A 21,701-nucleotide genomic window follows, 5' to 3' on the forward strand; every position below is an offset into this window, starting at 1 on the left:
AGTCACCCAAGTTATAGATTGTTTTCTCTGCTACCGAACGGCAAGTGGTACCAGAGCGCCAAGTCTAGGGCCAAAAGGCTCCTCAACAGCTTCTAACCCCAAGCCATTAGACTGCTGAACAATTCATAAAAATCGCCACCGGACAATTTACATTAATCCCCCCTTGTACACTGCTGCTACTCGCTGTTTGTTACATATGCATAGTCACTTCACCCTCACCTACATGTACAGATTACCTCAATTAGCCTGTACCCCTGCACGGTGACTCGGTACAGGCACCCCTGTATATAGCCTTGTTGTCATTCTTATTGTGTTACTTTTATTATTACTTTTCATTTTAGCCTGCTTGGTAAATATTTTCTTCTTCTAGAACTGCACTGTTGGTTAAGGGCTTGTAAGTAAGAATTTCACGGTGAAGTCTACACTTGTATTCGGCATATGTGCCAAATAAAGTTTGATTTGACTTGATATGTCCATTGCTCATGTTTCTTGGCCCAAACAAGTCTTTTCTTGTTGTTGTTGTCCTTTAGTAGTGGTTTCTTTGCAGCAAATCGACTATGAAGGCCTGATTCATGGAGTCTCCTCTGAAAAGTTGATGTTGAGATGTGTCTGTTACTTGAACTCTGTGAAGCATTTATTTGGGCTGCAATTTCTGAGGCTGGTAACTCTAATGAACTTATCTTCTGCAGCAGAGGTAACTCTGGGCCTTCCTTTCCTGTGGCGGTCCTCATGAGAGCCAGTTTCATCTTTGACCTTGATGGTTTTTGCGACTGCACTTTGAGAAACTTTCAAAATTCTTGAAGTTTTCTGGATTGACTGATCTTCGTGTCTTAAAGTAATGATGGACTGTCATTTCTCTTTGCTTTTTCGAGCTGTTCTTCCCATAATATGGACTTGGTCTAAAAAAAAACCTGGAATGAGTAGGTGTCTCCAACTGGTACTGGTACTGTATATAAAATAATGTTGCTTTATTCAATAACTCAGTTACTCAATACTTACTGTTTTATCATTATAGTAAACATAATACATGTACACTAGTTTCTGGCACACTTCAGTCTTAGCAAATATATTTTTTTTACTGGAGGTGGTATACACAACCTAACAAGCAAAAGAAACACAAAATACAACATCACATTGAACAACAGTTCAAAATAATCTCTTGAATACAAACACTGACAGAACTGCATTTGAGAACATCTTTTTTAAAAACAGTTCAAGTTGGACTTTCAAACCGAAACATCTCAGTCAAAAAGGGACAAATTCCAGTTAATGTGGTATTTAGTTTGTCAGTAGGATACCTCAATGGGTACAGCACAATGGGTAGGATATTCACATACTAGCAAGTCAGCACTGCATTTAAACCACTTGATTATTATGACACCATTAATGTCCATTAAATTATTATACCAATAATCAACAATGCAACACATTGCAAAGTCTATGAATTGGCACTGGCGATCTGTGTGTCACTAGTGCTGTTTTAGGGGAAGAGAGAAACCCAATCCAATGCTATTGATTCACAGATTCCTGTCACCACTCTCAGCCTCCTCAAAAACCGTTTCAAACCTGTGCCCTCTGCTGAAAACTCAACCGTGGGACAGAGAGATCTGGGGCCGCATGTCAAGTGCTCAGAGTAGGAGTGCTGATTTAGGACAGTTTAACCTTTTAGATCACAATACAGTGCCTTCAGAAAGTATTCACACCCCTTGACTTTTTCCACATTTTGTTGTGTTACAGCCTGAATTTAAAATGGATTCAATTGAGATTTTTTCACTGGCCTACACACAATACACCATAATGTCAAAGTGGAATGATGATTTCCCCCAAAATTCTAAATTATACTGAACAAAAATATAAACGCAACATGTAAGGTGTTGGTCCCATGAGCTAAAATAAAAGATCCCAGAACTGTTCCATATGCACAAAAAGCTTGTTTCTATCCAATTTTGAGCAGAAATGTCTTTAAATCCCTGTAAGGGATTATCTCTCCTTTACCAAGATAATCCATCCACCTGACAGGTGTAGCATATCAAGAAGCTGATTAAACCCAGTGGGTGGGCCTGGCTCCCAAGTGGGTGGGTCTATGCTCTCCCAGGCCCACCCATGGCTGCGCCCCTGCCCAGTCATGTGAAATCCACAGATTAGGGCCTAATGAATTTAAATGGTCAGTAAAATTGTTCATTGTTGCGTTTATATTTTTGTTCAGTATAATTAAAAATGAAAAGCTCAAATGTCTTGAGTCAATAACTATTCAACCCCTTTGTTATGGCAAGCCTAAATAAGTACATTTGTTTTATTTAAAATAAACAGACATTGAATATCCCTTTGAGCAGCTGTGAAAGGTGAAAACTGAGGATGGATCAACAACTTTGTAGTTACTCCACAATACTAACCTAATTGACAGAGTGAAACTAAGGAAGCCTGTACATAATTCAAATATTCCAAAACATGCATTGTGTTTGCAACAAGGCAGTAAAGTAATATTCCTAAACATGCATCCTGTTTGCAACAAGGCAGTAAAGTAATACTGAAAAATATGTGGCAGAGCAATCACTTTTTGTCCTATATACAAAGTGTTATATTTGGGGCAAACCCAATACAACACATTACTGAGTACCACTCTCCATTCTTTTCAAGCATAGAAATGGCTGCATAATGTTATGGGCACGCTTGTAATTGCTAAAGGCTGGGGAGTTTTTCAGGTTAAAATAGAAATTAAATGGAGCAAAGCACAGGCAAAATCTTAGAGTAAAACCTGGTTCAGTCTGCTTTCCACTAGATACTGGGAGATTAATTTACAGTTCAGCAGGACAATAACCTAAAACACAAGGTCAAATCTACACTGGTTGTTTACCAAGAAGACACTGAATGTTCCTGAATGGCTGAGTTACAGTTTTGACTTAAATCTGCTTGAAAATCTATGGCAAGACCCAAATACAGTTGTCTAGCAATGATCAATAAACAATGACAGAGCTTGAAGTATTTGGGGCAAATGTTGCACAATTCAGGTGTGAAAAGCTGTTAGAGACTTGCCCAGAGAAACATGTATTGACTAAGTGGGTTGAATACTTAAAGATATACTGTATTAGTGTCATTTTTCTTCCACTTTGACATTAGATTATTTGTAGATGGGTTTAATTGTACGTTTTTTTTTCAACCATTTTAATCCCACTTTGTAACAGCAAAATGTTGAAAAAGTCAAAGGGTGTTAATACGTTCTGAAGGCAATGTATATACGCTTAGCAGGACAGGAGGGCTGCAGCTGATCTTACATCAGCACTCTTACTCTGAGGGCTTGGCACATAATGGGAAGCTAGCCATTACTTTCGTTTTGCACACCACAAGGCAATGAAATGTAACAGGCAGCATTGCACACCATCATATAGACTTGGGCTGAGTCCCAAAATGGCACCCTATTCCCTATAGAGCACTACTTTTAGGCTCTGGTGACCTTTATAGTTCTTGGTCAAAAGTAGTACACTATAAAGGGAAGAGGGTGCCATTTGGGATAAAGACACTGAATCACGCATGGTTAGCAGCATTGATGAGCCATGGAATGGGTTATTACTCCAGTTTGATTCAGGGCATAGTAGTCATTACCAAAGCATCACAGGCTAATTATTTCACAAGTTTATGCATGCATATAATCTGCACAAATTTTCTATGATCACAATCAGAAATGGTACCGATTAATAGTAAGAAAGGAATTCTGATCATTTTCTGCAACTGTGTAGACTGAATAAAAAATAATAATAGGACAATTGAACTCAGAATTGCTGTAATGGGGACACTGAAGTGACATGAACCTTTTGTATGTATCTTTTGACACACAGGGCAATGACAAAGAAACTGATTAAAGAAGCTCCAGTTTTTCTGAAAGAAATAGAACTAACCCTCGCATATCTAGCAACTGTACCGCATAGCAACAGAACCTTTCACATAAATACATGACATATTCTCTTTATTTTCATTTAGAGGAACACTGTTCTTAAAATACTGCTACATTTGAAGGAATAATGCATGTTTTAGTCCGCATCTTTAGAAAACTGCAAACATTTTCCTGGACACACTCTTTGAAAGTTTTTATCTGCCTGGTAACCACATTTTCAAATTCATTTTGGTTTCTCTTAAAGGGATACTTCGGGATTTTGGCAATGAGGCCCTTTATCTACTTCCCCAGGGTCAGATGAACTCATGGACACCCTTCTTATATGTTTCTGATTGCGGTTTGAAGGAAGTTGTTAACTTGTGCTAGCATAATTGCTAACTGGATTTAGCGCAATGACTGGAAGTGTATGGGTATTTGCAGCTAGCAGGCCTGGGCAAGTCCAGTCCTCTGGGTCCTGATTGGTGTCACACTTTTGCCCCAGCTAACACACCTAACTCCAATAATCAACTAATCATGAGCTTCAGTTAAAAATTGAATTAGTTTAAAATCAGGTGTGTTTGCTAGGGATGGGGGAAAAGTGTCACACCAATTAGGCCCCCGAGGACTGGAATTGTCCAGACCTGAAGCAGATACCCAGCTAGCAGATACCCATAGACTTCCAGTCATTGTGCTAATGCTATTTAGGATTGGCTCACGAAACTACTTCTAACTTCCTTCATACTGCACGCAGAGGCATACATAGGGTGTCCACAAGTTCATCGGACTCTGGGTAAGTAGAAAATTGCCAGAATCTTACAGTATCCCTTTAAGGTTTTGGCAACATTATTCAAACAATTATGTAAATTGACAATTAGAAAGGCAACATGACAAAGCTACAATTTTGTGCAGGAGGGTAGGCTAAGCCACAAAGTTGTGATTTCTCAGATAACAAATCACAAACCAATCAAATCTGAGCTTTGCTGAAAACCTACATTACATACTCAAATAAGTACAGGTTCAGTGTTTTAAGACTAATAAAAATATATTTTTGCTCATAAATAAGTATATTAAAGAAATTCCTATATCTCAAAAAGATAAGTTGTATAGCACTTTCTGCTATTGGTACAGACGATCCTTAAATCGTGACTCGTGTTCCTGCGTCCCATGCTAAATGCCATTGAACTTCCATTGCATTTCACTCTCTGTGTGAGGACATGGTTGTCTCTCATCCTAGATACAGATCACATATCAACTATCCTCAAATTGGAGACTATCCTCAATCACAGATTTTCATATTAATGAGATTGAACGGGATCTTAAGCACTTACAAATTCGTAACATATCATACGAATTGTAGGAAATATACATTTATTGTGCAGGACGTAACATATCATACAAAATGAATGACATCGTATACAATTGTGCACAATTTTCTGGGACCCATTTTTGGCTCGTGAGCGCTACTTTCAAAACTACTGGCTGAACTTATACAGAACCTTTCTAGTATCACCTTCAGTAATCCAAAACCCCAATATCTGATCATCTGGAACAAGCAGTCACAATCTTGTAACTGTATAGATCAACACAAATTATGTCCTGCACATGAGTACATCGGCAAAAGGCCCCAGGAGGTTTTTGTTAAAGATGCAGCGCACCCACACCAGGTACGTCGTAAAGGGTTTGATGTTTTCAGAGAAGGTATAGTTCTGGTGGGGGAGAATATAAGGCATGTACGTGTTCTCTCCTTGCTCTTGGATCCACACTTCGTACTTCACTTCCCTGACCTTCAGGTACTTCAGGTTCCAGGGGATTTGCCAGGACACAGTCAGCTTGGCCTCGTTGGTGGCCTGGACCGATGTCTGGCACTGGGGCTCTCTGACCCGGCCCGGGTGGACCGTGCTGGCAGGCTTGGCCTTCTTCAGGTTGGGCCTGGTTTTCACGATCGCTCTGAGAGCCTCTAGTAAAGAAGGGATGTCCACTATGGTGTCCTGGTAAATACGATAGAGCCACTCAGGGTTGCGGCAGCACAGGTGTCTGGGTACTTCCTTACTGGTCAGGATGTGATCCTGCTCTTCCTTATCCAGGTGGGCTATACCTCCCTGCTCCCAGGGCCTCTCTGGGTAGGCCACAGAGTTCTCCTCCACCATGTTCCTCCAGGCCACATACTGCAGATCCATGCCTGGTAGAGAGGCCAGGGTTTTGTAAGGGGTGTACTGCTCTGGGTTGACCGCATAGGGGAAGAGCTCCACAACGACGGCCCCCCGGGGGAGGAAGAGAGAGGAGACCAGCTGGGCCCCGTGCATGCTGACCAATATGGAGGCCCCGCTGATGACCTTGACGATTCTGGGGAAGTTCTGATCCTCCAGAGACACCGTTACCGCTCTCATCTGGAACTCCTGCACTAACGCCAGGATCAGCTCCGCTTCGTTCAGGATGAGTCTGTTGATGGAGCGACTGAACACTACGAAGTACTCATCCTTTTCCTCCGCTGCACTCTCCTCTCCTCCTCTCGTGGTGATATTGAGCTTCTCCATCAGCGATGAGGCAAACTGGCGGATCTCGTTCCCAGAGACCAGGATGTTGGCTTTGGGGCCCTGTGGCTGGACAAAGCCGTACTGGTACCATGTGGTCATCTTGGACAAGCCCACGTAGGACTTTGTGAAGCACATAAGTTTTCCAAAGTTCCTCAGCTGCTCTTTGAGAAGTGGCTGCTTGTTGCTCAGCAGGCGGTAGAGGTCAAAGTGTGCACCCTCACCCCAGCCCTCCATGAAGACCAGGCGGGCCTCATCATCCAGGTCAGAGTACTGCCGCATGGTGTAGAAGATGGGCAGCAGGTCATCGTGGAACACGTGCATCAGGTTATCCGGATTGAACCGGTTGAGGATGAGGGTGACGTCAGGGACAAACACAGGCTTGGGCATGAACTTGAGGGCAGCTGCGGGCAGCTCCAGGAAGTTGAAGTACTGGGTGTTGTGATCCTCTACAGAGGACAGGTCCAGCAGGGCCGGCTGGAAGCGCCGGGGCCCCAGGTTGGGCAGCATGAAGGAGGAGTTGCTGTGGAAGAAGACAAACTCTTCGGCCTCGGTGCAGTAGCACAGGTAGTCGAAGCGGCAGATGCGGTCAGTGTGCATCTTGCCGGTGCAGACCATGCGGGTGCCATGCTCCTGGAGGGCGAGCAGAGCGGCGTGGTAGTCTATCCGGGCCTGGGACAGCTCCTGGGACTGGCGGGTCAGCTGCAGCTCCTCCTCCAGTACTGCAGCGTGCTCGCTTAGCCTGACGTACTTCCAGAGCAGTGCTGCCACCACCGACACCAGCAGGCCATTCAGAATGGCCGCCACGTTCATCCTGCAGCTCGCCGCACGCATCACAGCTCCACGTCCAATCTGATCTCTGATCTCACATGCATGCTCCGCCTCCCGCTAGCCAGGCGCCGATACACCTGGAGAGGGAGAGAGAGAGAGAGAGCGAGAGTGAGAGAGGGGGTGGGGGGGAGAGAGAGAATTTTTTGCATATTACTGATATCATGTTTCCAACTGAACATACTATATTTCAGACTTAGTAAACATAGAAATAATATCAAACAAAGTGTAAGCCTATTATTTTCAGTGCTTGATGAAGGTCTACATACCGGTAGAACAATTAAAATTTTAGGGATCAAAGTCCCTTCCCTTGAAAAAGTCTTTGTCTGCGTCCCAAATAAAGGGATACTCCGGGATTTTGGCAATGAAGCCCTTTATCTACTTCCCTAGAGTCAAATGAACTCGTGGATACCATTTTCATGTCTCTGCATGCAGTTGGAAGGTAGTTTCTCACTAGCTTTAGCTCAATTGCTAACTACAGTTAAAGCAATGACTAGAAGTCTATGGGAATAGCTAACAACGCTAGTTAACATTGGCTCGCAATACCTCTAACTTCCTTCATACTGGACGCAGAGACATACAAATGGTATCCACAAGGTCGTCGGACTCTGAGGAAGTAGATAAAGGGCCTCATTGCCAAAATCTCAAAGTATTCCTTTTAAATTCACAACTTTTGGCCAGGACCCATATGGCTCTGATCAAAAGTAGTGCACTGTATTGGCTAGGGAAAAGGGTGCCATTTGGGACGTATCCTTTGTTTACCTTGGTGGATAAGCACAGGCATTCCTAGAGCCTCAAATCACATTTCCCTCCTGGTTATGTCTTGATGAATGACATTGTGAGAAAGGGGAAAAGAAAAGTTCCTCTTAAAACTACACTAACCTGCATATTGAGAGAACAAGTGAGTCATGTGGTGAGACTGGCTATCTGCGTCCCAAATGCTATTCCCTATATAGTGCACTGCTTTTGATCACTCCAGGACCCATAGTGCACTACTTTTCACTGCAGCCCTATCTTGGGAATACAGTGCCATTTGGGATGCAGACACTAATTCAGATCCCAAGCAGCTGCTTCCAGACTATGTGGGAAAGTAGTCATCTAAAAGGTTGACTGCTACAAGAACAAATGTTTCAATAGGCTAGCCTCTGCCTGGAATACTATAAATATCACTTTCCATAATAGCGGCTGAGATTAAAATAATATAATTATTCCAGTATAAAAAAGTTGAGTAAATAACATACAGGTTTGAGACTTAAACAATTCATTTAAAATATGCTTTATATCACCATGATAATTTAGCAATACTCAAAAAGAAGAGTCAAGAGAGTTAGCGTAGTCATTGGCATCTATAATATTCATCAGAATCTACGGACCATCTCCCTAACCTTCAACTTTGGGCTGTAGACACTAAATACACTCCCTTCCTCTCTCTGGAGCCAGACGGTCTGCAGTAGGCTTTTTCGGTATACTGTATATGCCGTATTCCAGAGTATTTGGTAATAGCCACGGGATGGTTTTTCAATACCAAATATTTTTTAAGTAAATACCTGCAGTCAACTTGTGCAGTAGGTTAGGAAATAAAGCAGATCACGTTCTTCATTTCACCTCTCACATTATTATTCATTATGAAGTGTAGGCCTACCGGTAGTCCCCAGTCACGCTTGTTTACAAGCACACAACAACAAGACATCGGAGCTTTGTGAGTCACATTGTTGTGCAGCATGCGCCAGGTGATCTAGTTAAAGTATGGAATTCACAATTAAATGTTTGCCAGCTAAATATCTTATAACTATTAAAGGAAAACCCCCACCCAAAAACTATATTTTGGTATTTGTTTCATTAGTCCATTGTTGACATAGTCCCAAGTTTTCAAGATGTAACTTTCAAAATACAGAGATCTGGCCCGTATGATGAATTTTGCATCATGTGATGCTGCGTTTTGCAGAGCTAAATGCTCTGAAGATGTGAATTTGGTTTGCTGATTTAGTACCTAGTTATCTATGAAAATGGAAGTATCAATGAACATGATTGTGGGAAATTAATGAATGCTCAGTTTGTCTGGTGCTGGAGTACCACGTACCGCTAGTAGGATTTTAGACACAGACTTAAGTGCTAGCCATCTAGTCTATGTTTTATAAATGTGCAATGAGTATAAAACATGATTCTGGTTAAATTTATAACAAAAATTGATTTTCATATGAAGCTTTGAAAGCCAAATCAGTGATTATTGCAAAAAAAGCAGGTTAAACTATTTTGATAAAATAATTAAATCATTAGTGGGTCAAAGGCTTATATTTATAATCCCTGAATTCATTAGATTATTCCTGTTTCAAATCCAGTGAATTGACCTTATTTGTGCAACAAAGCTTATTCAGAGAAAAAGTTTCAAAAATCAAGATAAATCACCCATAAACTTGAAAACAATCTACATATGGTTTTTAGGCCTACCTTGCTGTCTAATATTAGTTTTGTGTGTGCAGCAAACTGTGAGCAGAATTTGTTACTTTTATAACATTTAAGAGCTGTGATATCTGTCCTGCAAACAGTTTATCAGAGACTGTAAAAATGTTTGCATGCGCTCGTTTTCATTTAACTAGCAATCACTATGGTATTTTCCATGTACTTGTTAGCATTGCTAACCTTGGTATTACAGAGGCTCAGTGGGGTTTGAAAATAGTGCCCCTTGTGTGCGGCGCCGGTATTACCGAATATCCCAGGATGGCACAAGGTTGGTTTGAAGGTAGGACAATCTGGATACCACCCAAGTCTATTTTGCAGCCAAGCCCATCTATACTTCAATCCCATGTTGAGTAAAATAATTCCAGGTTAATCCTACCTCAATGTCTCTAATGCTTTGAGCAGCAGACATGGAGCACAAGATTCATAGAGCAGATATCATGGAAACATAATGAACGGGCATTGCCACTTCTAACACACATTTGGACAGACACACATGCACCTCTGATTTCTTAAAATTTTCCTCTGTAAAATCACTCTATCCTAAAAACTCCTGGAGAATCCTCCTTCGCCACTAGCATCCCCAGAGAGCAGCCATCCCCCCATGGTCTTCCTGTCTCTCTCTCTCTTCTCTCCAGACTGAGCTCATAAAGAACTCCAGTATCTCTGGCCTGACTCGGTCTCAGTCCCAAATGGCACCCTATTTCCTATTTAGTGCAATACTTTTGACCAGGGCCCATTGGACACAGCCAGCCTTACACTCTCCTAAGCCCCGGACTCTCTCTCCTCTAGCAGCCAGCCAACCCAAGGGCCCTGGAGGAAGAAGCCAGACTGAACAAAGACATGATGGCTCCATCTCTCCCTCCCTGCACTCTCTTTCACTCTCTCTTGCTGCTCTCATTCTCTTTCCATATCTGCTCTCATATGCTGCAATAGAGGCAGGCAAAGTCCTAAGGCTATTTTGACATCCAAATACATAGGCTACAATATGTCAGTGGTAGTAGTAGGCTCAGTATTTGTGGTAATACCCTGCAGTTGTAGCTAAGTTATAGGAAAAAGATCAGTCACCCAAGAGCTTTTTAACTTTTTTTCATTATGATTTGAGATTTAGTTAAGCAAAAGAGCATGATACTAATTCAGGTGGGAAAAGTCTTATTGTATCTATAGATGGAGATAAGGGCTTCCATCTATAGATACAATATGATAGCAATGCAGATGTACTGGTACACAGAATACTCATATGTGAACTGCACTACATTTGAAGATAAACTGAGTGACACCCATCGTTCTTTTGGGGCCTCCTTTTTTCTTCTCTCCCCCAAATATTTGACTTGGATCGCCATTTGCCAAGGGAACTGGCAGAGGAGACAGGTTTGGTTAACTCACCTCTGCCCACTGACCCATATTGTACTGACAGGGGGCTAAAGCCCATAGTTAGACACTGCTCGTGACCTTGACAGCTGGGCCTATAGGCTTCATGACCTGGATGTCATCAGGAGTACATGGCTGTCCCAAATGGCACCATATCCCCTTTACAGTGCACTACTTTTGATGTGACCTGATCAGAAGAAGTGCACTACAACGGTAATAGGGTGCCATTTGAAAAATAAATTACCTACAGGGTTCCTCTTTGACCAAGCCCCCTACATGGGATTTAGGTCCAGAAATTACTTCTAAGATTTCAAATGTACCTGTATAGGCAGATAGCACAAACCCCTCGGCTTTCCTAAACCCCTCGACTTTCCCTTTTAGCCTACCCATTTAACCAATTCCTACATGCGTTTAAGTTGGTATGATATTCAGACAATACCACTTCATTTTACTCATTCACGAAGGATGAGAAATGGGCTAATAGTGCTCAATGCATTTTTTTGCTGCTTAAATGTCACAGCATGAAGACCTAAAGCAGCATTGCCCTCCAATCCATGAGGACAAGGGCAATGGTGCCAGTGGTGAGCGTTAATCCTCCTCAATGCACACAGGCGGCCCACAGGGATGCGTGCAGGGCCCACTGCAATTCCACTGTGCCAAGTACTGAAGGTTTTTCCAAACGTCAGCCTGCCTCTGTGATAAATTAGCAGGCAATTCCATGGCATCATCTTCAGCTAACACTGCACTGACCCACTGAGGTTTCGGCTGGAGATCAAAAGTTTTTGTGAGCGAAAATGTGGATCCAAACTCCACCGCTCCACTCCCCAGTGTTCTCCCTAAAGAGGCACCCCATGATGCTTTCCATATTAAATATCCTGTTGTGTAATATTTTATTCCAATTCTGAATTATACAGATGTATAGAAAAGGATGGTAGGATCTATTGGGACATGCTAGCACTCAGGAAAAACAGAACACTCAATTTAAGAAGTGGATTATTAATGATTACATAGCGTAATGAAAAGTCTCGCACAGTTTGACAATAAATCTGGACTTTCTAAAAAAAAGACTGGCACCGTAACCAGCACGCAGAAATGACAGGACAAGTAAAAAAAATAAATGCTTAGCCATCCTGTTACTAGGAACACAGAACTAGAAAGATATTCTAGATAAGATTTGTTGCACAACCGTTCACTGTCATAACCATTCAGGCACAATGACTTCAATTAGCCTACATTTTGGTGCTCCAGATAATATTGCGGTACACACACTACTAAGAGACGGCCTTGAAGTCCATTATATGTAGTGAAATACATTTTCTATCTAGTGTTTTTTGTGAAAATCAGACAAAGTAGGCTACAATGAGGGAAAAAAGTATTTGACCCCGTGCTGATTTTGTACGTTTGCCCACTGACAAAATGATCAGTCTATAATTTTAAATGGTAGGTTTATTTGAACAGTGAGAGACAGAATAACAACAAAAAAATCCAGAAAGACGCATGTCAAAAATGTTTGATTTGCATTTTAATGAGGGAAATAAGTATTTGACCCCTCTGCAAAACATGATTTAGTACTTGGTGGCAAAACCCTTGTTGGCAATCAGAGGTCAGACGTTTCTTGTAGTTGGCCACCAGGTTTGCACACATCTCAGGATGGATTATGTCCCACTCCTCTTTGCAGATCTTCTCCAAGTCATTTAAGGTTTCGAGGCTGATGTTAGGCAACTTGAACATTCAGCTCCCTCCACAGATTTTCTATGGGATTAAGGTCTGGAGACTGGTTAGGCCACTCCAGGACCTTAATGTGCTTCTTCTTGAGCCACTCCTTTATTGCCTTGGCCGTGTGTTTTGGGTCATTGTCATGCTGGAATACCCATCCACGACCCATTTTCAATGCCCTGGCTGAGGGAAGGAGGTTCTCACCCAAGATTTGACGGTACATGGCCCCATCCATCGTCCATTTGATGCGGTGAAGTTGTCCTGTCCCCTTAGCAGAAAAACACCCCCAAAGCATAATGTTTCCACCTCCATGTTTGACGATGGGGATGGTGTTCTTGGGGTCATAGGCAGCATTCCTCCTCCTCCAAACACGGCGAGTTGAGTTGATGCCAAAGAGCTCCATTTTGGTCTCATCAGACCAATACACTTTCACCCAGTTGTCCTCTGAATCATTCAGATGTTCATTGGCAAACTTCAGATGGACATGTATATGTGCTTTCTTGAGCAGGGGGACCTCGCGGGCACTGCAGGATTTCAGTCCTTCACGGCGTAGTGTGTTACTAATTGTTTTCTTGGTGACTATGGTTCCAGCTGCCTTGAGATCATTGACAAGATCCTCCCGTGTAGTTCTGGGCTGATTCCTCACCGTTCTCATGATCATTGCAACTCCACGGAGTTGAGATCTTGCATGGAGCCCCAGGCAGAGGGAGATTGATCGTTCTTTTGTGTTTCTTCCATTTGCGAATAATCGCACCAACTGTTGTCACCTTCTCACCAAGCTGCTTTGCAATGGTCTTATAGCCCATTCCAGCCTTGTGTAAGTCTACAATCTTGTCCCTGACATCCTTGGAGAGCTCTTTGGTCTTGGCCATGGTGGAGAGTTTGGAATCTGATTGATCGATTGCTTCTGTGGACAGGTGTCTTTTATACAGGTTGGGTGATTTTATGTGAAAAATTATTTTATTAATATCACTAGCTGCAACAGAATACCACCATGGCAGGGTTTCCGTTAGGAGAATATGGCACCTGACATTTTGACCGGCTGCATTTAAAATCAGGGCGTCCACCCATAATGCTGAGAATGACAGATCACATTTAGATTATGGTAATTCATATTAACAGAACATGCAAGTCGAGGAAGCAGCGATGTGCAGTCCTTCTTACCTAATTCTGTTGCGCACTTTGAAGATGTTAGAATAACTGTTCAGGGCTTATATAAATACGATGCATGCCAGTTTCTCTTGGCAAAGAGAGATTGACTGCATCACTTATTTTTATAAGAAACATTGTGTTGAAAATCCCAAAATGTTTGCATAGTCAACTTACACAACGCTCTGACACACACACTTATCCCACCAGCCATGCCACCAGGGGTCTTTTCACAGTCCCAAAATCCAGACCAAATTCAAGAAAGCGTACAGAATGACTCTAACCTAAGTCTATGTAAACTTCCGACTTCAACAGTATATAGGTTTTCAAAATGCAGTCGTGGTGGGTGATACGCTGATGGAGCCTGTTTCCTCCAGCATCTTCACAAGTTCCTTTGCTGTTGTTCTGGGATTTGCACTTTGAGCATACCAAAGTACGTTCATCTCTAGGAGACAGAACGCGTCTCCTTCCTGAGCAGTATGACGGCTGCGTGGTCCCATGGTGTTTATACTTGTGTACTATTGTTTGTACAGATAAATGTGGTACCTTCAGACATTTGGAAATTGCTCCCAAGGATGAACCAGACTTGTGGAGGTCTACAAAAAAAAAAATCTGAGGTCTTGGCTGACTTCTTTTGATTTTCCCATGATGTCAAGCAAAGAGGCACTGAGTTTGAAGGTAGGCCTTGAAATACACCTCCAATTGACTCAAATTATGTAAATTAGCCTATCAGAAGCTTCTAAAGCCATGACATAATTTTCTGGAATTTTTCAAGCTGTTTAAAGGCACAGTCAACTTAGTGTATGTACATTTCTGACCGTCCTGCCAAAACTATAGTTTGATAACAAGAAATTTGTGGCGTGGTTGAAAAACTAGTTTTAATGACTCCAACCTAAGTGTATGTAAACCTCCGACTTCAAAATGTGTGCGTGTGTATATATAAAAATAAAGTGTGTGTGTGTGTATATATATATATATATATATATATATATATATATATATATATATATATATACACACACACACACACATATATATATACACATACATACATACATACATACATACATACATACACACACACATACTTTGTTTTTTATAATACCATCTTTGAGAACTAACAAAAAAAAAGCTATACAGTCAAGGAGAAGAGAAACTGGGCATTCTGGGCACATGCCCATTGATTTTTTGCAGAGGAACACAGCATTAGCCATTGCAAAATGCATAGAAATGCAGGAAATTAGCTTTAAAACTGCAAAATTGTCTCAGCTCCATGCAAAACTGTGTAGAATTTCTGGAAATTAGCTTCAAAACCTCAATGTTCTGAGCTCAATGGAAAAATGTGTAGATTTGCAGAAAATGTGCTTTATAACAGCAAACATCTATGCCGCCAATAGACTGTTAGTTTATATTTCCTCTCCCAATGAACTTTGTGGATGTCAAAACAATAACTGTCTACAAAAATCTCTTCACTTTAAAATGTTGATTACTTCTACTTGCCATTGTCATTCACCTGATAAGACATGGTTACATTTTTTTTCTGCTAACATATGATGAAGGTCCCTGGTTTGCCTGGCTGGGGGTCTCTGGGCAATAAAAGTTTGAAAACCCCTGGACTAAATCATTTAAAAACATTTTTATAATATGTATACTATAGAACTACATGTCTACTGAACTAATTATTAGGCCTAAATAGACATTGACAGCCTGGGTTGTTGGAAAACTGATGTCCTTACATAGCTTAACTTCTGTTGCTGCGGGGAATAACACACTCTGAATGAAGAGTAAACAGAGCGCTTTTTGCTTGACATTTTCTGTGTGAGGAAGTAAATGTTACATTAAGAGTAAAATTATCCAATTGCAGAAAGGTCAGCATAGTTCCAATCATAATCATATGCATGCATGAACTCGGGCTACAACTGGGAATGCTTCACATTTAAATGATATTTCTGTCTGGCTTAATGTTACCGCTCCAGCTCCACTTCATCAGTATTCAGTCTCCCTAGAGCTCCCACCCACCCACCACGCTTCTCAGTCAACCAACTCACCCACATCTGCTTTCCCCTAATAGTCCCAAAATCTTTGTTATACTGAATGCTGCTTATAAATAATGAAACAGGCATTAAGAAAAGTAAATATTCCCTTAGAAGGCAGCAGGCAGGCGATACAGTAAGTAAATATGCCGTGCGTAGAAAAACTGTTAAACCAGCCAGACTGGACAACACATTTCTAGCCTGAGGTTTCACCTGACTTCTCTCTATGCTTTTACAATACAAATGGCTTTCTACTTTTGTCTCTCTGAGAAGACAAAAAGCACAAAGCCTGGAGTAGTTCTGTCTTTATAGATGTCCCTGGGTGACCTAGTAATCCCAAGGCTCTTTCTTAATTGTCCTGATTCCTCAGATCCTCTCTCTTTGCCTCCTTAAAATGTACAGAAGATCCGAGGTTCCTTTGTCTAATCTTCTTCTCCAATGCATGTCGGGGAGGCAAAGAGAGAGGACGTGAGGAATCAAGGAAAGACAATTTAAAAAAATAGCCCTTGTTTCAGGGAAGCTGAAAAGGTCTTTGAAATAGTAAAGACAATTCAGCATCTGGGCAATTCCACAGTAGAGCTCAGTAGAGTAGAGTACAGTACAGCAGAGAGCATTCGAGTACAGCAAAGTACAGTAGTCAAGTAGAGTACCGTAAAGTACAGTACTATAGTGTACCTAACTCTAGTGTGCCCACTAGAGTATAGTTCAGTATTCTTTACTTTGTTGTAGCCAATTCAACTGCCAATTCAACTGCAGAAATTCCGTTAGCGGTTTCTTTATTTATTCCGTTACCAATCAAGTTATAATCACAATAATTCATAAACCAAATTGATATCAGTAAAAAAAAACACTGACTACTTAATAGATCTACCTTTATTTGTTACTTGTGAACTTCCATTATCCTCCCCTCCTAATGAGGGAGAGAAATTAGAAAATATCTTAAACATGTGGGTTTTTGATAACAGAATTTCAAGAAACAAGGCAATTTTTCTGAAACTTAAAGGCAGAAAAATGTATCCAAAACTAAATATAAAGTGTTGATATTTGTTGGTAAGGGGTGTTTCCTTCAATATGAGTGTTATATACAGTGCCTTGCGAAAGTATTCGGCCCCCTTGAACTTTGCGACCTTTTGCCACATTTCAGGCTTCAAACATAAAGATATAAAACTGTATTTTTTTGTGAAGAATCAACAACAAGTGGGACACAATTGTGAAGTGGAATGACATTTATTGGATATTTCAAACTTTTTTAACAAATCAAAAACTGAAAAATTGGGCATGCAAAATTATTCAGCCCCCTTAAGTTAATACTTTGTAGCGCCACCTTTTGCTGCGATTACATCTGTAACACGCTTGGGGTATGTCTCTATCAGTTTTGCACATCGAGAGACTGACATTTTTTCCCCTTCCTCCTTGCAAAACAGCTCGAGCTCAGTGAGGTTGGATGGAGAGCATTTGTGAACAGCAGTTTTCAGTTCTTTCCACAGATTCTCGATTGGATTCAGGTCTGGACTTTGACTTGGCCATTCTAACACCTGGATATGTTTATTTTTGAACCATTCCATTGTAGATTTTGCTTTATGTTTTGGATCATTGTCTTGTTGGAAGACAAATCTCCGTCCCAGTCTCAGGTCTTTTGCAGACTCCATCAGGTTTTCTTCCAGAATGGTCCTGTATTTGGCTCCATCCATCTTCCCATCAATTTTAACAATCTTCCCTGTCCCTGCTGAAGAAAAGCAGGCCCAAACCATGATGCTGCCACCACCATGTTTGACAGTGGGGATGGTGTGTTCAGGGTGATGAGCTGTGTTGCTTTTAGATCTCTGCAGTTCATCCAGAGTGATCATGGGCCTCTTGGCTGCATCTCTGATCAGTCTTCTCCTTGTATGAGCTGAATGTTTAGAGGGACGGCCAGGACTTGGTAGATTTGCAGTGGTCTGATACTCCTTCCATTTCAATATTATCGCTTGCACAGTGCTCCTTGGGATGTTTAAAGCTTGGGAAATCTTTTTGTATCCAAATCCGGCTTTAAACTTCTTCACAACAGTATCTCGGACCTGCCTGATGTGTTCCTTGTTCTTCATGATGCTCTCTGCGCTTTTAACGAACCTCTGAGACTATCACAGTGCAGGTGCATTTATACGGAGACTTGATTACACACAGGTGGATTGTATTTATCATCATTAGTCATTTAGGTCAACATTGGATCATTCAGAGATCCTCACTGAACTTCTGGAGAGAGTTTGCTGCACTGAAAGTAAAGGGGCTGAATAATTTTGCATGCCCAATTTTTCAGTTTTTGATTTGTAAAAAAAGTTTGAAATATCCAATAAATGTCGTTCCACTTCATGATTGTGTCCCACTTGTTGTTGATTCTTCACAAAAAAATACAGTTTTATATCTTTATGTTTGAAGCCTGAAATGTGGCAAAAGGTCGCAAAGTTCAAGGGGGCTGAATACTTTCGCAAGGCACTGTATATCTAATACCTTTAGACTATTCCTGGTAGAGGTTTTCCAAAAAAATACCCCTTTTCCATCTTTGCTTACTCCTACATTTTAAGATGGAAAATTGTAAAAAAATTAAAAATTAAAAAAAAAGTATATGTCCCTTAATTAATAAAAAAAGATTTGCCATACTCCTTTGAACTTCACATGGGTTCTTTTAGATGGAAATGACCATACTCTTTTTTTTTTTTACATAGTCACTAATCTCTCATCTATACATGATCAAACCTCTGACATTTGTAGTGATGGGAGCAGGAGACAGTAGTGTTTCCAAACTGCTCCTATATGGGTTTGGTTACAAAAGGGTGAGCAGTAGCAGCAGTAACCAAGGAGAATGTTGTTAAGCCTCTCTCTGATGACATCACAGCAGTAGCGACTGAGCTGAGGCTGAGCGTGCCAGGTCTCTCTATCAGGACTTGGCTGACAGGCCTTGCACAGCTCCCTAGTGTTTTGTATTGCCGTTTGCCTTGGAGATGATAAGCACCCTGATGATGGGGATGGGAGAAGCAGCAGCCTGGAGATTCTAATGCATTTTAATAAGGCTCCCGCTCCACGATAGGTAAACAGCGCTGTTAGTATCTTACTCTGGCATTTCTACCCACTGCCTGTCGCTGGCTTGTCCCTTCAGGATCACCTTGGAGATTCCCTCCCTGCTCTGCATCCTCATCCTTTTGAAGGACAACTTGCTCACCTCTCCGTTCTCACAAAGAACCACTTAATAGACCGCTCTTCTCAGCTAGTTTATTGCCTGTGTCCTCCAGGCTCATTTGAGGCGTCCCCGTTTGTCATTTTATTCCTGGCCCAATTGTGGCATGTCAGGTTGGATCAAGCCTCCTAGCGCTCATGTTAGCTAGAGCTACAGACCAACGCACAACATTAGCAGCTGTACCATACTCTCCCTCGCTTTCGCTCTGCTGGGGACACACTGTCATCCTGCCACTGTCACAAAAACCAAGATGCAGTTAAAGCCACCGTAGCCTGTAAGGTTTCCAATCATTTAAAATGCACCCCTTGAATTCTAAAAGAAAATCACTTATAAACCCCTTAATAGCCTAGATTATTTTCCTTAAAGTTGACAGTACTTGGTTTGTTTCCAGTCATTGTTGCCCCAGGGGGGCCCATGAGAAATGCTGGCTGATGCATCCATTCTGCAGGTTCAGGAGAAATGTCAGACAGAAGCGAGGACAGAACATCCTCTGGAAACATTGCAGCATAGCACATTATAATTCAGCAACATGACAGACTTCTAAAAGGACAGAAAATGAAATGCAATACTATGACATAGAAAAATAGAATAGGTATCTCATATATAGGCCTAAAAGGAAGTGTGCATTACACAGATATCCTAAAAAGCAGAAACTGTGTATTGTCAATAATACACCAACGAATTAGGCTACTTTCCTAATATTCAGATACACACTTCTCTCATCAACTCCCCCAGACTTCCACTTCATCTACCTCAACTACAGGCTGCCAGCTGAGCTCCCATTCACTATAGATGACCTTCCTAACAGAAGTACCGAGGCCATGAAAATTAGGCATTCATATTTAGGACAGGTTGGCTGTTTTCATGATATGTAGGCTATAGCAGCACCCACTCACCTGAGACCAAGAGCAACAGGTGAGAGAGGTCCATATTGCAGAAGTCATGATAGCCTACTTTTAAAAAATTAATAATTCATAGTTCATTCATTTTCTACTTTGCACATGCTTCCATTGCAAAACTACCATTCCAGTGTTTTACTTGCTATATTGTATTTACTTTGCCACCATGGCCTTTTTTGCCTTTACCTCCCTTCTCACCTCATTTGCTCACATCGTATATAGACTTGTTTATACTGTATTATTGACTATGTTTGTTTTACTCCATGTGTAACTCTGTGTCGTTGTATGTGTCGAAGTGCTTTGCTTTATCTTGGCCAGGTCGCAGTTGTAAATGAGAACTTGTTCTCAACTTGCCTACCTGGTTAAATAAAGGTGAAATAAATAAATAAAATAAAAATAGTGTTGGCTAGGCCTATTTGTGAAACTATTAATTTAATGTGTAATCAAACACGGGATTCAAGTAGGTCTGGACAGGAGTGATGTTTGTAGGATGTAGTCGTTTGTATGTGCTGTATTGTTTATAAGACATCAAATAAAATCTTGTAAAAAATGTATTAAAAAAAGGTCGATTCAAAAACGAAATATGAAAACCTCAAGAATGCTGTTTTTCAACTTTAGTTGGTGGGATTTTCATAAACGTCATCCTCAGTCAACATGGATTTGTCTGTATGCGATTTAGGAAATTCTTGAAAATGTAAGGGATTAATTACTTGGGTTTGTGATTACCCTGGTGTAGCTAAATCTATTCCAGGATTAATCAATCCCAGACCAGAAAATACTACCTGACCAAACTGTGTTAGCAGTTACCCTTTTATGTCATCCAGAATTGAGTTGAACACACAGAACCCTCATAATGACAGGACAAACGTGTTTACTTCAGTCTTGTTAAGGCCTAGACAAAACTGTGTTAATGAAGAATCGCGATTGATAACAATGTCAGGGTTCAGATTACAATAGTTATGATTAAACACGTATAGCCTTTGTAGGACTAAGCTTGACTGATATTCATGAAGACTTCATGGGCTGCTTAGAAACAGGTCCTGTTCATATTTGAAGCCATAGAATAATTTGTCCAAGCAAACCGCTAACGTTACATTCTTGCGTTAAAATAATGTGTTATGCCATGAGCAGAATACATTGATACACTGGCGTCAAGACAATTTGCCAATGACCGCATTGCTTTTGAATTCGAAACTTTGTCTTGAAACTAAGTTTTCAAACATCACATTGAAACCATGACATGCACCGATAAAACGTTTTTTTTTATTCTTACCGGGGAGTTTCGATTAAACTGAAAAGGTATTTTCTTCACTGTAGCTGAAACGTTTCAGCTAAGGCAGCATTACAAGCTCCAGAGCATACTCTCCGCAGAAACGTTCCAGAGGATTGACGTGATAGAACGAACCTCCTTAACGATATGCCTCGATGTAGGTGCAACAGTACGAAATATCAACGCATTCATTCATCAAGTTTAAGTTAAACAGTATTTTTTATGTTAGCTGTCAAAAAGGCGATTTCGATTCTACTTGCTATCCTGTCTCCACCCACTGCAAAGTCAAATCCCACATCCAAAACTCGCGAGATGTTATCGGCGCTTTCTCCACACTCCTTGATGTGACCATAATTACAATGTAAGAG

General features: G+C 41.2%; 1 protein-coding gene across 1 annotated transcript; it reads right to left on the reverse strand.

The window, feature by feature from the left end:
• Nucleotides 1-3,944: 3,944 nt before the first annotated feature.
• LOC110512912 (protein O-linked-mannose beta-1,4-N-acetylglucosaminyltransferase 2) lies at nucleotides 3,945-21,631 on the reverse strand. The gene is made up of 2 exons (XM_021593013.3): nucleotides 21,337-21,631; nucleotides 3,945-7,307 (listed from the first exon to the last, which is right to left on the reverse strand). Exon 2 carries the CDS (start codon nucleotides 7,231-7,233, stop codon nucleotides 5,458-5,460), a length of 1,776 nt encoding a protein of 591 aa, XP_021448688.2. The 5' UTR covers nucleotides 7,234-7,307; nucleotides 21,337-21,631; the 3' UTR covers nucleotides 3,945-5,457.
• Between the last annotated feature and the right edge of the window lie 70 nt (nucleotides 21,632-21,701).

Source organism: Oncorhynchus mykiss, chromosome 3, assembly GCF_057628025.1.
Source record: "Oncorhynchus mykiss isolate SJ-2025 chromosome 3, ASM5762802v1, whole genome shotgun sequence".
Lineage (NCBI taxonomy): Eukaryota > Metazoa > Chordata > Actinopteri > Salmoniformes > Salmonidae > Oncorhynchus > Oncorhynchus mykiss.